At 37.5% G+C, this 16,033-nt stretch overlaps 1 protein-coding gene across 1 annotated transcript in view; it reads right to left on the bottom strand.

Annotated features, from left to right (window-relative positions):
- Positions 1-16,033, bottom strand: part of DLGAP5 (DLG associated protein 5) — a 38,240-nt gene that overhangs the window by 7,732 nt on the left and 14,475 nt on the right. The window contains exons 9-14 of the mRNA XM_039240449.1: positions 15,242-15,369; positions 14,771-14,894; positions 12,284-12,369; positions 11,413-11,573; positions 6,242-6,334; positions 2,983-3,199 (exon numbers count right to left, since the gene is read on the bottom strand). Coding sequence (XP_039096380.1) covers positions 2,983-3,199; positions 6,242-6,334; positions 11,413-11,573; positions 12,284-12,369; positions 14,771-14,894; positions 15,242-15,369 — 809 coding nt within the window. The remainder of the gene's footprint in view (positions 1-2,982; positions 3,200-6,241; positions 6,335-11,412; positions 11,574-12,283; positions 12,370-14,770; positions 14,895-15,241; positions 15,370-16,033) is intronic.

The raw sequence follows: 16,033 nt of genomic DNA, 5'->3' as shown, positions 1-16,033 counted from the left end.
GAATCAGAAAACGAGGCTTATTTCCTAAGAAAGGTGGAACAGAAGGCTTCTGACTTAGGGGATACCAGGTAAGGTTGAGATGGGGACTATCTGGAAAAAGGAGATTCAGTGAGGATTTACAAACTGTTGAGGCATTCAGTTTTTTCTCCCACGTGGCCCCTGAAAGGCTGGGAGCCAAAATTATAGCCTCTAGGCAGCAGACTGAAAGAATCTTCTCTGGGGAATCTGACTAGCGTATGAGAACAGACTTCAACATAGTGACGTGTAGGGTCCCAGCGCTATGGCACAGCTAAATTGCCCCACAGTTAAGAACCCAGCACACACGTACTCTGTGCAGAGACCTGCTCTTAACCACAAGCAGGCAGTCAAGGATTTCCAGACACTCACAGAAAGCCTCTAATACAGAGATGGAAACCAAAACCAAATAGGCAATGGGCGCCTGGGTGGCTCAGTTGGTTGGGCATCCGATTTTGGCTCAGGTCATGATCTCGTGGTTCTGGGTTAAAGCCCTGCGTCAGGCTCTGTGCTGACAGCTCAGAGCCCCGGGGCCTGTTTCAGATTCCTCTCTCTCTGCCCCTCCCCACCCCCCAAAATAAACATTAAAAAAAACAAACAAACAGGCAAAAGTATCTTAGAACAAATGCTGACTCTACAGGAGAACGAAAACATAAAAGCTATCATTAACATCCTCAGAAAGGTAAGACAGTGCACTTACCAAACCAGTATAGAATGTTAAAAAATGGAATACTCTAAGAATGAGAAAGAGCTTTTGGGAATTTAAAATCATGAGAGGAAAACAAAACAAAGCACACCATAAAAGCCAACATGAAAGTTGAGGAAATCCAGGAAGTAGAAAATGGCAAGTACAGGAAAAATTATAAAAATAGCCTATTTACCAGGAAGAAAATAAAATAGGTATTTCTGAAAGAAAGATCCAAGATAACCAAGGAGAGTAAATCATAGGAATAATTCAAGAAAAAAAAAATCTATATGTTGTTCAGAGAGAGGGCCTCAAACAACTCAAGACTCTGAAACTCCTATAAAAGAACTGAAAGTGGTTGTGTCTAGGGAGAAAAAAATGGATGCGAGGGGCTTCTTGGGGGGCTTCTGTTCTGTAACAGGCCTCATCTGAACTCTGCTCTGTAACTAAAACTCAACTTTAACAAGATAGTGTTGGGCCATAAACTTTAGTCTCTTCAGTCAGAAGTGCCACACTGGGTCCATGAAGGAACAGATAGTGAAGAGTTCATAGTAATGGAAACAGTAGGATCCTTGGGAAATTAGCGGCAAGGAGCCATGTTACTACCAGGAGGCGATTCCTGGGTAGAAGTAAAGCTGCGTAAAGGAAACAAGCCAGGCCACACCAGGTGTGATACCTAAATTGACATGAGATTATAATATACTTGAGGTGATAAATTTACATTTAATGTAAATACCAGATAGCAGCTCAAGTTTATTTTCAGAAAACTTCCCCGTGGACACAGTTAAATAGGGAAAAAACATCCCTTCAGCTGTTTAGTACCTGAAGAGAACTTGGCCCCTTTCTCCTTGAAAACAAACATCTATGGGCACCTGGGTGGTTCAGTCAGTTAAGCAGCCAACTCTTGGTTTCAGCTCTGGTCATGACCTCAGGGTTGTGGAATCAAGCCTCATTTAGGGCTCTGCACTGACAGTGAGGGGCCAGCTTGGGATTCCCTCTCTCTCTCTCTCTGCTCTTCCCTTGCTCTCTCTCTTTCTCTCTTTCAAAATAAATACATAAAAAAAATACATAAACATTAAAAACAAAAAAGAAAAAGAAAACAAACATCTAGCACTTTAAGCATTGATACAAGTTTCTACTGAGATTTACAGATTACTTCAGCTATGACCTCTCATTACATGACTTAAAAATAATTTCAATCCAGATATATAAATCAGTCTAATAAAGATAGCCTATCTGGGGTGCATGGATGCCTCAATCAGTTGAGCAACTGACTCTTGATTTAAGCTCAGGTCATGATCTCACAGCTAGTAAGTTTGAGCCCTGCGTTGGGATTCTTCTCTCTGAACCCTTCTCTCTGTCCCTCCCCTGCTCATGCCCTCTTTCTCTCTCTTTCTCAAAATAAATAAGTAAACTTAAAAAAAAAAGTTTAAAGATAGCATATGAAAAATAGGTATTGGGGGCACCTCGGTGGCTCAGTCAGTTGACTGACTTGACTCTTGATTTTGGCTCAGGTCATGATCTCACAGTTCATGAGTTTAAGCTGCACTGTCAATGTGGAGCCTGCTTGGAATTCTCTCTCTCTCCCTCTCTCTCTGCCCCTCCCCGACTCACATGAGCATGCTCTCTCACTCTCTCTCAAATATACACAAAACCTTAAAGAAAAATAGCTATTAAAAAATCATAAGAAAGAAAATCATATGATCAGAATTAGAAATCAGAAAATCATAAGAAGAATGATTTCCTAAAGTATTAAAAGCTGGCTTCACTGGAATGGTTTTAAATTAGGAAATTAGTACATTTATGGTATTTCATAAAACCTGAGCAAAAGTTAATACAAATGAAAATTAAGCCAAACCCACTTTCCATTAGCTTCCTTTTAAAGTACAACTAAAGAAGTGTGATGATTTGATGCCTAAAATACTTTGCATCTTAAGTTCTAACTAACTAACCTGAAGAAAATCATCTAACTCCTCATGTTTCCATCATGTCCCTTACCCTTGGGATCCTGTGACCTACCCCACAGGATTGTGGGATTAAGTGGTAATAACTGATGTGAAGTCACTTAGGAGACACAAAAGCCATATTAGAAGATCGATCACACTTAATGTAATCTAATCACACACCACAACATGCCTTTCATGTGTTTGTGAGGGTATAGTCTATCTTCCAGACCCGCAGAGGGTTTATAGGCCTTCATGTGAAAACTATTTTTCACCTCTTATACAAGCTCCTATTCAACCCAAATATTTCCCTCAAGGAGTCTTAGCAGAAAAACTAACCTGAGAAGGATTTAATGGGACTTTCAATTCTGAAAAATCCAGCATCAAACACTATTTTATCAACTTCTTTTGGTGTCACAGAGGCTGCTGCCTCTGCATGTTCTTCCTGCTTCATTCTCTCTCTCATTGCATTTTTTATGGCAGCGAGGCGATTTCTGGCTGCAATTCTTCCATCATCCTGTTTGGGTTTACTTGCTACACCTGAGACAACTTTTTTCTGGAAAGAGACATTATGACATTTATTAAAGCTACTCATTATCATCTTATAAGAAAATCAAAGCATCCATTGATATTTAACACATTTGGGGCGCCTGAGTGGCTCAGTCGGTTGGGTGTCCAACTCTTGATTTTGGATGAGGTCACAATCTCACAGTTTGTGGTTCGAGCCTCAATGGGGCTCTGTACTGACACTGAGGAGACTGCTTGGGATTCCCTCTTTCTCCCTCTCTTCGTCCCTCCCCAGTTCATGAGCACACACTTTCTCTCTCAAAATAAACAAACAAACAAAAATGTCTTTAGAAATATTTAGCATAGTCATCATATACTTATAAGGTTCCTCGTATGTGCTAAAAATACCCGGGGTCAAAAGGTAAAAGGACAAAGTCCCTGCCTTCGAGGAGCTCTACAGCTTAGGGGAAGGGCTAGAGATGGACATTAAGAAGAGTAAGTGTCACGATACAGATAAAATCAGACAACTATAAGAGAATACCAGGCTATCGCCTAAATTAATCCTCAGAGTCATCCAGAAAGGCTTATAAGAAGTAGCACTGAGCTGGAATTACAGTTGGCCAGGCTACAAGACGGGGTGAGGAAAGGGCTGGAACATACAAATAACAGCATGTTTGCAAAGCCAGAAGTGAAAGAAAGAAGAGCAGAGCTGGGAGGAGGTGACAACAGCTAGATTTAAAATCCCTTGTATGTAACCATATTAAGGAGCCACATTTATAGAGAGGACAAAGGAATACAGCTTATTGATGACTTCTAATCAGGAGATTAACATTATCGGCTTTGTGTTTCTAAAGGTCATTCTGTCTATAGCCTGGAGAAGGGAGAATGGACAACTTTTCCAGGAAGCTTATCTGTGATTGGGAGATGGGAACATGACAAGTTTAGAGTTTTTTTGTTTTTTTTTTTAAATGTAAGCAAAGCTAAGACCCTTAAACATGTCTAAAAACTGATGGAAAGAGAGGGGAAGAGAGGAAAAAAAAGACTAACTGGTGTAATGACAGATCGATGAATAAGAAGTTAGAAGGAAGAGGATCAAAGTATAGGCAATAATTTTATTTTATTTGTTTGATAATCTTAATAGTAGCCTGCAAAATAAAGTAAGAGGAGAGAGACACCTGGTGATAAGGGACAGAATTACAAGGCTCTGATATAATGCTATACTGACACAGCCAATCTGCAGCACTGATGATGTTAACGTTCCCAGGACTGAGTACTCAATAAGAAATACCCAAGGTAGCTCCAAAATGTCCCAGCATTCTTCACTTTTTAGTAGATCTGAAATTCATTCCATTAATTTAGTAACCATCCTCAGGGTCCTTGTCATAAGACTTCATTAGTAAAATAATTTTGTAATGGATTCTTTAAAATTTTTATTTATTTATTTTTGAGAGAGACAGTTCACATGCACGTGTGTGAGCACGAGCAGGGGAGGGGCAGAGAGAAAGGGAGAGAGGAGAATCCCAAGTAGTTTCCATACTCAGCTCGGAGTCTGACAGGACTTGATCTCATGGCCATGAGACCTGAGCTGAAATTAAGAGTTGGACACTTAACTGATTGAGCCATCCAGGCACCCCTGTAATAGGTTTTTAATACTGTACCATCTTAAGTTCCTAAGATAGGATTTAAAACAGATATTTTATTTGGATTACATAAGAATAAAGTACTAATTCAGAAACCTGATTCGATAATCAAAGGTATTCTTCTAAAATATAAAGAGGGGCACCTGGATGGCCCAGTTGTTTAAGCATCTGACTCTTGATTTTGGCTCAGGTCATGATCTCATGGTGGTGAGATAGAGCCCTTCATTGGGCTCTGCACTGGGCATAGAGACTGCTTGGGATTCTCTCTCCCTCTTACCCTATCCCTTCCCCGCCTGTGCATGTGTGCATGTGCATGCTCTCTCTCAAAAATAAATAAATAAATAAAAATAAAATATAAAGAAACACTGATAATGCCCTAAGGTGATTTGAGAAGTATCCATTTAACCAGAAACTTTAAGTTCAAAAGATTACTAGAAAAAAAAAGTACTACAAATAGAGAAGAATGGAATCTTTCAAGTTAACAAAGCAAATTTTAGAAAAAATAGGGAAATTTACAAGATAAACCACAGGGAAGAAGACAGATATTCTAAAGAGCCATTGTCCCTCTTTGCTATTTAAAAACTATTTCATTTTGAAATAGATCACACAAAAGAGTATATAAAAACAAAGAGGTGACATAGACTACTGATTAAGAACATGGATTCTGGAAAGAGAATGTCTGGCCTTGAAACACAGCTCCACATTTGGCAAGTGGTTTAATCTTTGTGGACGTTAAGGTTCCTAACGTAAGGTTGCTTGGGGAGAACAGAACCCACGTCACAGGACTGTTGTGATGATTAAATGAGTTTATACACGTAAAATACATAGAACAATACTTGGCACACACTAAGCATTATATCAATTATGTAGTACTCCTGTTATTAATACAACAAAACGGATGTGTACAGTTTGAAGTGTAAAACAAACAGGGTTTCCTGGGTGGCTCATTTGGTTGAGCGGCCTACTTTCAATTTCAGCTCAGGTCATGATCTCACAGTATGTGAGTTCAAGCCCTGCATCTGGCTCTGTGCTGACAGTGAGGACCCTACCTGGGATTCTCTCTCCTCCTCTCTCTGCCCCTTCCCCACTCATGCTCTCTTGCTCTTTCTCTCAAAAAATAAGCTTTAAAAGTATATTAAACAAGCAACAAACACACACAGACCTGCTACCTGGTAACTTAGAAGCGCTTCCCCATTCAACTATAGCCCCTACCTCCCTCCCTCCAGAAAGAATTTAGTGGTTAGCTGAATTTAAGAATTTACCTAGTTTAGAATTTGGCTGAATTTCATTCTTTCTTCAAAAGCGATCTGGACATTGGATTTAATCTATGGAACTTTATTGGTAAAAAGATGAAAAATCTGAAGCTAAATGTTTTTAAAGCCTAAAAATAAAAATTCATTAAAGTAGAAGAATCTATATTAGAAATTTGGAAATAAAACCCACAAACTTACCCGAAAGATTTTTTTGTTTGTATTATTATTGTTCTGCCATCCAGACTCCTCAAGTTTAGTCAAATTGTTGAATTTTTGGTTTACATCTTCTATCTGTTAATAAACAAAGCACATGTTTATCAGATTAATGCTAACCATATTAAAATGAAAAACTAATGAGCTGAAGCTTCAAAAAATTTGAGAATGGTGAGTTGGACTGACGGCATATAAAATTAGACTAAGTCATTCTCAATTAAATATTCAAATTAAGAATTCTCATGGTAAAATTGTTATTTTTTGTTTTTACGAACTTCCATAATATACAGAAAAGTTGTCAAATATAAAGAACCCTCTTAATTTATTTTTGGCCATTAAAATGTAGGAGAGATATCTTAGGTGTTTTTGTTTCCTAAATTATACAACGTGAACATAATATGTCTTTTTTTTTTTAACACAATGTCTTTTGCAAATATTTCTCAGTCCGTGGCTTGCCTTCTCATTGTCTTGACACAATCCCATTTTAAGATTCATGTAATACACCTACTAGCAGAATGAGAATGTAGGATCCTTATCCTTCTGGTATGGTTCTCATCTCAACTAGTTATCTAAAGTGGTGCCTTCTGTCCACCACTTTAGGGAAGATCAGAACAAGCCTTCCCACATTCCAGTCAAGGCTTACATTCTTACATTAACCTCCACGGGGCCTAGACGACATAGCCCCAAGAGAGGTTACTGTACAGGCATGGGCAAGATGGAGGGCCAAAGATGGAGTCAGTATTGTCAGTGTATGATCCTCATCTTTCTGGCACTTCCAGTCTCCTCCAAAGAAGTAACCACTGTCAATAATTTAGTAAACATGCTTCATACCCCCTACTATGCATTTGTACATATGCGTGCTCTCAATTTCTCTCTCCTTAAAAAATCTAAATGTCAAAAGGACTCAGGATTACACTAGGACCAACTGATGTTCAACAATGTGTCCATGCAATCCAATGAGGAAAGGATAGTCTTTTCAACAACAGTGCTGGGAAAATTGGATATCCACAAGAAGAAAGATGAATTTATAAACTCTTACTTATACCGTACACAAAAACGAACTCCAAATGAATCATATACCTAACTGTAGAGTTAGAACTACAACACTCTTAGAAGAAAACATAAGAAAATCTTTGTGAGCTGACATTTGCCAAAGAGTTCTTAGACATGGTATCAAAAATCACATAGAAGAAAAAAGTTGATAAAATGAATATCATCAAAATTAAAAACACACTTCAAAAGACACCATTAAGAAAATTAAGACAAGCTACAAATTGGGGGAAAAGATTTGCAGAAAACATTTCTGATTAAAGAGTCATTTCCAGGGGCGCCTGGGTGGCTTAGTCGGTTAAGCGTCCGACTTTCGCTTAGGTCATAATCTCGCGGTTCGTGGGTTTGAGCCCCGCGTCAGGCTCTGTGCTGACTACCAGCTCAGAGCCTGGAGCCTGTTTCAGTCTGTGACTCCCTCTCTCTCTGACCCTCCCCTGCTCACGCTGTCTCTCTCTCTCTCTCTCTCCTAGAAATAAAAAACATTTAAAAAAAAAAAAAAAGTCATTTCCAGAATACATAAAGAACACTTACAACTCAATTATAAAAAGACAAACCCAATTTAAAAATGGCCAAAAGATTTGAATACAAATTTCACCAAAGAAGACATTTAAATGACTAAACACATGAAAAGATAATTATCATAATTTGTTAGGGAAATGCGAATCAAAACTACAACAAATACTTTGTCCCCACTAGGATGGCTCTACTAGACAGACAATAACAAGTACTAGTGAGGATGTGGAGATGTAGGAAAACTCATACAATTGTTGATGGGAAAGTAAAATATTACAATCGCTTTGGGAAACAGTATGGCAGTTTCTTAAAAGTTAAACATGAATTTACTCTATGTCCCAGCAATATCTAGATATTTATCCCAAGAAAAATGAAAACTAATGTCCACACTAAGATTTGTATGTGCATATTCACAGAAGATTATTCATAATCACCAAAGCAGAAACAATCCAAGTGTCCTTCAACTGGTGAATAGAGAGTGGCATATTTACTCAATGAACTACTACTCAGCAATGTAAAGGAACGAAGTACAGATATGTCCTACCACATGAAAGAACCTCAAAAACATCAGGCTAAGTGAAAGAAACCACGTATGAAAGACTACATATTGTATTATTTTACTTAATATGAAGTGTCCAGAAAAGACAAATCCACAGAGTAAGTTGCTTGGGGCTGGGAGTAGGAATGGGGATTCACTTGCATACAGGCAAGAAAGGTCTTTTTATGAAAATATTCTACACTTGGATTATGGCCACGATTGCACAACTCTGCAAATTCACTGAAAATGACTGAATTCAGAGCTGGTAAGGTTTAGGATATTAAACTTCAGAACAGTCTTAAAGGAAAAAAAAAAAAAAAAAAAAGGTCCCAGGAGCCAACTTTAAAGAGGCTCCCAATGGCCAAAGCTGGGAAATGAGCATCAACAGACACTAAATGTAAACAATATAAACACATTAAATACCTTCAAATCTATCATTTATTAATACTAAAAACAAAATTAATTGGTCACCACTGAAGGATGCTAGTAAAACAACTCCTTATGAAAACTGGCAAATATATGAAAACTGGTCATAAAGCAATACTTAACATCACCATGACTACCTAAACACTATTCACATCAGGGCCATAGCAATGCAGATTATCTTCCCTTCACTTTTTCTCTACTCTGAATACTGTTTTGCTTTTCATTTGCTTGGTTTTTATGTATCTATCATCAATTCACCTCTAAATTCTGTATAAACCTCCTCTGACTACAATTTAAAAAGCAAACGGCAGGGGTGCCTGGGTGGCTTAGTCCGTTAAGCGTCCAACTTTCGCTTAGGTCATGATCTCGCGGTTCGTGGGTTCGAGCCCCGCATCAGGCTCTGTGCTCACTGCCAGCTCAGAGCCTGGAGCCTGTTTCAGTCTGTGACTCTCTCTCTCTGACCCTCCCCTGCTCACGCTGTCTCTCTCTCTCTCTCCTAGATATAAATAAAACATTAAAAAAAAAAAAAAAAAGACTTGCTTTCTCTCTCTGGATGCTTCTGGATTTTTCTCTCCATCCCCAAAGTTGTACAATCACATTTAATAATGTGCATTGGTGTGGGTTTACTCTGATTCACAATGCTAGGCACTCAATGACCTCCTTTGATCTGGAATTCAGGTGCTCCAGGTTGGGAAAACATTTCAACTATTTCATTGATTGATTCCTCTCCACTATTTTTTCTGTTCTCTTTATCTGGAATTATATATTTCCTAGACTGGTCTACTTAATCTTCTTATCTATCTTATTCAATCTCTCCTACTTTACATCTCTCTTTGCTCTATTTTATCTTTTGCTCTATTCCATCTTTCTACTGAATTTACATTTCTGCTCTCACAGTTTCTAACTTCAAAGAGCAATTTTTGTTTTCTGAATGTTCTTTTCTTAATAGCTGTTCTTAATTGACAGATGAAATGTCTGGTCCCTTTGAGAATATTAACACTTGCAGGTAAAAGTTCTCTTCTCCTTGTATTATCATCATTTCCTCCATCCAGAAAGTTTTCTACCGGAGTCTGCTTTGACTTCCTTTTTTTTTTTTTTTTTCAAACTTGAGGTTTTCCTCAAATGTCTAATGATTTTTGGTTACTGGTTCCTGAACTAGTATTTTGTTATGTTCATCTATAAAACAAGTCAAGAAGCTAGAAAGTGTCATGTCCTCTCAAGCTTTTCCTGATCTTCCTAATGATTCCCTCTATTAGAGCACTTTGTACATTAGATTGGAATTATATGTTGTGTCTGACTCACTGATAAACTACAAGCTTCTCTAGGAGAGAGAATGTGCCTTATTTTTCAACTTCTGGTATAATATCTGGCACACAGTGAGAACTCAACAACTGCTAGATGATCTGAATTAGTAAAGACAAGATTTGCTCATTTTTCTCAAGTGCAGAATCATTATGGTCTGTACAACAGTTGAATAAAATGTCTCAATTTCCAAACCATCCAGAAACCATCCTGACAACACAAGGAAGAAGTAGACATCAGTTATAAAATTTAGACAGTATTTAAAATTTTTCTTAATGTTTATTATTGAGAGAGAGAGAGAGCGCGCAAGAGTGAGCATGAATGGGGAGGGGCAGAGAGAGAGGGAGACACAGGATCCAAACCAGGCTCCAGGTTCTGAGCTGTCAGCACAGAGCTCGACATATGGCTCAAACTCATGAACTGCGACATCATGACCTGGGCCGAAGTCAGATGCCCAACAGACTGAGCCACCCAGGCACCCCTAGACAGTACTTTACAGTTTATAAAGATGCTACCTAATATCTCATTTAACATTACCGGTACCTAAAAAGCATCTCCATTACTCCCATTATTGTTAACTTTTTTTTTTTTTTTTTTTTAGGGTTTATTCATTTTTGAGATCCAGAAAGACATAGTCCAAGTGGGGAAGGGCTAGAGAAAGAGGGAGACAAAAGAATCCTGAGCAGGCTCCAGGCTCCAAGTTGTCAGCATAGAATGCAACATGGGGTTTGAACTCACAAACCGTGAGATCATGACCTGAGCTGAAATCAGATGCTTAACCAACTGAGCTAACTAGGCACCCCTAACCTCATTTTTTAAATCTCATTAAAAAAATTTGTTTTTAAACATTTATTCATTTTTGAGAGTGAGAGAGACAGAGCATGAGTTAGGGAGGGGCAGAGACAGTGGGAAACACAGAATCAGAAGTGGGCTCCAGGCTCTGAGCTGTCAGCACAGAGCCTGCGTGCAGCTCAAACTCATGGACTGTGAGATCATGACCTGAGCTGAGATCAGACATTCAACCAGCTGAGCTATCCAGATGCCCCGTTTAATCCCATTTTTTTTTTAATGTTTATTTCATTTTTGAGAGAGAGAGAGAGATAGCACAAGCAGAGGAGGGCCAGAAAAAGAAGGGGACAGAGGATCCAAAGCAGGCTCAGTGCTAACAGCAGAGGAGCCCGATGCAGGGCTCGAACTCATGAACTGCCAGATCATGACCTGAGCCAAAGTCGGACACTCAGCCGACTGAGCCACCCAGGTGCCCCAAACCTCATTTTCCAAAAGACCAGGCTCAGAGTTAATACACTGAAAAGGCTTGACCACGTACCTGAAAACTAACCATATCCCAAAATCCATCCAGATCTGTACAGGTCGTCTCCTTCTCACCTCGCTTGTATTCACAATTGTCCACCAGCCCTTCAAACTGCTTGAACCTTTCTTTCATAAGGAGTCTTGTTTGCCCAACTGCTGTGCGAATAAGATCTTTAGCTAGCAGAAAGATGAGGTTTTTAAAAGTTAAAAGACAAAAAATTGGACCTATATTGTCAGCCTACCAATTGATAAGAAGACCTCACCATAAATATCAAAATTTTTACCTTACAAAACAGGACTACAAAACTGTCTTACAAATACTGAGCATTAACTGGATGCTTCAATTTCTGTTAAAAATCAGCAATTTTCATTCTCATACATACTGTTGCACAATAAATAGCATTCTACCTCTCCTTGTATTTAATAAGAATTCAATCTCAAACACATCAGTATCCACAAAGGACTTCACATTGACAGAACACAAATGATTTTTTTCTAAACAGCTTCCCCAAATAAGTCAAATTAAGGTATTTTTCTGAAAATCTGTTCTACATTGATTTAGGTCATTTTCATTCAGAAAATATTTTTGTTTAATTAAACAATACAAATTACAGATGTCACTCATAGTTATATCAAAAATATCTAATAACAAGCAAATGTCTAATTTTCAGGAATAATCAATATTCTAATTACTTCTATCTTTTAAGCCATGTACCATTTTAGCATAGATGTTAGCAAACATATGTTGAGATATAAAAAATTCTTGTTGCTTTGAATAACAATGTAACTATGAGGTCAGACAACACTAGATCTTAATTTTCAGATAAATGTAACTATATTTAAAAAAACAAAAGTAAAACATTAAAAAAATATAAACGTTCCCTCACCATCATCTGGAATGTCCAATTCAAGCTTCCTGTCCCACTCTAGACAGTGCGAAGTTAATTTCTCAGTTTCTGACTGAAGAATATTTCTAAAATTATGACATAGATTTGTTTTACAAATGATTCTCATACTAAATCTAAGTATTTTCATTAGGACACACATAACATTAGGAAGGTATAAAAGACAGGCACAATGTTAATTTCTCAGAGTTGATGCTGATTTTATGAACTGTGTTTTATTAAAATCCATAAATACAAGCTGATACCCTATGTCCATCTTTCTACACCTAAAACTTATGCAAATGGACTACTGCTAAGAGCCACTTTTCCCACTACACTATTATTTCCAACTTCTTCTACTCTTAATTTTCAGAGGCTTTACAGAAAGAATCAGATGTTCTTTACTTCTGTTATTAGTTCTCTGTTACTGCCCATGGAATAAAGACCAACTCAACTTTCAAGAGTAAGTAGAAGTAACCACTGTAAGTATGGAATTACAGTGATAAAGCCGTACAGGTTCTCTATAGTTAGTAGGCTTTGCTTGCCACTCCAAAGGCAGTGGTTCTCAACAGCAGTCAATTTTGTCCCCCTGGACATATGTGACAATGTCTAGAGGCATTTCTGTGTCTTGAAGTGGAGGGGCACTACTGGCCAAGGATGTTACCAAACAATCTAGAATGCAGAAGATGGTCCCTACAAGAATTATCTAGTCTAACATGTCAATAGTGCCAAGGTTAAGAAACTGACCTAAGGTGAACACAATCTGTTTCTTTATAAAAAGCATCTTAGCAGGAGAAACTGAGGATAGTTTCTATTTCCTAGAAGAAAAATTTAGCTGTTTATATCTAATAGCATGGCAGAGGATGAATTAATTTATGAGAAATGAGACCTGGCTTAGATCTGAAATTATCAAGTTGCGTAAATTGTTCATTGTCTCAAGGTCTCACAGCTGAAAATACAATGGATAGCTAAATCTCTAAAATTCATCACAATTCTAAAATCTCATGCTCTAAAAATAATTGAAGTGGCTTTCAAACATATAAAAAGGTACTTTATATAATAGAATAAATAAATATTAAAGCTCCAGCAAAATAGTATCTTACCTACTTATCTACTTGATTGGGAAAGCTCAAAAAATTGTTAATCTTGTTTGAAAATGGTATGAGAATGTTCTTGCTACATTTTCTCAAGAGAAACAGCATATATAAAAGCATGTATGTGTGCATGCCTTCATGTGGATTATAGTTTGGAAACTGAATACTGACTGGATATTTTATAAGATTAAGTAATTATTATGATTATGTTAAGCACAATAAATATTATGGTAATATTAACATGAGTTTTCAACTTTGAAAAATACCTACAGAAATATTAATGGATGAAGTGATATGATTATTTGGGATTTTCTTAAAACATCTTGAGTCAGAAGTATATGGGAATAAATATGAAACAAGATTGACCCTGAGTGATGGATATAAGGGAGCTCAGTGTACTATTCCCTGCACTTTCATAGATGTTATAAATTTTCCACAATAAAAAGTTAAGAAAAAAAAAATAGAAAAGCATGTGATTATTTCCTGTGTGATGTAGAATGTGGGGGGCCTTTCTCCAAATGCAGTCCACTGATTGCAGTCCACTGATTTGTTTCCAAGGTTTGTAAGTGACATGTTTGAGGTTCCCCAAACAGGATGTTAATTTTCACTCTTCACAGTTGGAAAAACACAATCCCACTTTGTGACTTAGTAGGCCAAAGAACTTCCTACCATCTCCCTCTAACCTTCCTTTGTCAAATAAAGGTTCACTCAGTTTCTTTGTGGGGGGAAAAATGTATGAGAAAAATAGGAACTCCCATAACTTGCTGAAGGGAATGTAAATTGAGGTTGTTACGTATTTTCATGTGAGAGAATGGGAAAGCATACAAGGTTGGTCTTTGCAGCCTTTATTGTATTAGTAATAGACTGAACTCAGTGTAAGAAATGAGCAATAGCAATTTGCTACTCAGTAAATCATGGTACATCACATAATTGGATACTATATGGTTATTATACACACACACACAAAACATCACCAACACGAGAAAGCTAAAGTATTAAAATGGAATGTCTCCCACAATGAACATTAAATGAAAGCAGAATAATAACCTATTGTGCATATTAAAAGGGTGAAATATATATATGTTTGTCTACTATGTGTTATCTATCTCTCTGAAAGCTTTCATAAAACATGAGTAACACTTGTCTCCATGGAAGATTAACCATGAGGTTAGGAGACAGTGGAGAAATGGCTTCTCACTTGTACCTTTTCCTACCTTTTGAATTGGGAACCACATGAATTAAAGAACTAGCTACTGAAAGCATAATTAAGTTTTAAAGATAAATGAAAATCAGAGTCTAATTCATCTATTATACAAAGATTGAATTAGTTTTATTTGGGTTTTAAATATCTAGACATTAATGCAAACATTTTACACCAGGAACAAAATGGACAAACCTGAAATACGGCACATCATGTTGTGGCTGAGACACTTGATCTTCATTTATTTCAGGTGACAGGACTTCTTTTATTGGAAGGCCATTTGAATTTTTAGTAGTTTCATCTTTATTTAAGGCATGTTCTACAAAGAAAACACCACATGTAAATTTCAAAGCAGCAGTTTTCTATCATGACACCCCCTACAAAATGACAAAATTTTAGAATTCTTCAATTTTTTCATTGATGAACTTTAACATTTTATTTCTGCTTCAATGATTTCATTTACCACATCTCCTCTAAAGGGTCTTGACACTCTCATCTCTTCAAATTTACACTTCCCCCCTTCACTCAGTCTGCATTCCTCATTCCAGTTCTCTGTCTGGATGTCTTTCCTCAGGTTTCCCATCTCTTCTGACCCTGTGGGGCTCTAAACAAATCTGATAAATCACAGTCCGGAAGGTAAGTAAAAATTTAATTAGAATACCATACCTTTATTGCAAACTGTGAGAGAACCCAAAGGACATGGCAGTTTATTTGAATCTTGATGTACTGTCTTCCCAGAAGAATGTTTACACTTTGGGGCCAGAATTTCTTTTGTTGCTTTTTGCGTTTTAGCACTAAAAGCAATAGCAAAAGAATACTTCATGAAGCACAAACTCCATATATCTAACTGAAGTATTTCAAAATTACATTGCTTTTTAAAAACCTGGGATAAAATAAAAATATGTTTATTTTAAAGTATTTATTTTTGAGAGAGCACAAGCAGGGGAGGGGCAGAGAGAGAGGGACAGAGAATACAAAACGGATCCTGCATGCACTGATAGCAGCAAGCCCCATTAGGGCTCGAACTCACAGACCACAAACTCATGACTGAGTCAAAGTCAGACGCTCAACCGACTAAGCCACCCAGGTGCCCCAACATATTTTTATTTTTAAAACAATAGGTCAATTCTGGAGCAGAAAAATTTAAACATGTATGTAGTGGGAATGTCACTCTTCACTAATTGTAATGAGATCTAAAGATTTTGAAGATCTCTTAATGGAACACACACTTAGCTGTCTCACTGATGCCAGGCAGTTTCTAGTAAATCTGCCAACAGCCAGTCTGCAAAACTGGCTTGCCTTTTCTATTTAATTAAAGAGCCCAACTGATCCCTCTCCCCGCTCGACTTTGCAAGTTAATCAGTTTTTCTAAAGTAATAGTCAGCAAAACAACACAAACAAAAGCCCATGTCTGAGCTACAGAGAGTGAGAGAGCATGGGAGGGACAGAGAGAGAGGG

The sequence above is a fragment of the Hyaena hyaena genome, unplaced genomic scaffold, assembly GCF_003009895.1.
Source record: "Hyaena hyaena isolate Hyena2069 unplaced genomic scaffold, ASM300989v1 scaffold_175, whole genome shotgun sequence".
NCBI lineage: Eukaryota > Metazoa > Chordata > Mammalia > Carnivora > Hyaenidae > Hyaena > Hyaena hyaena.
This window is presented reverse-complemented; position numbering and strand designations above follow the sequence as displayed.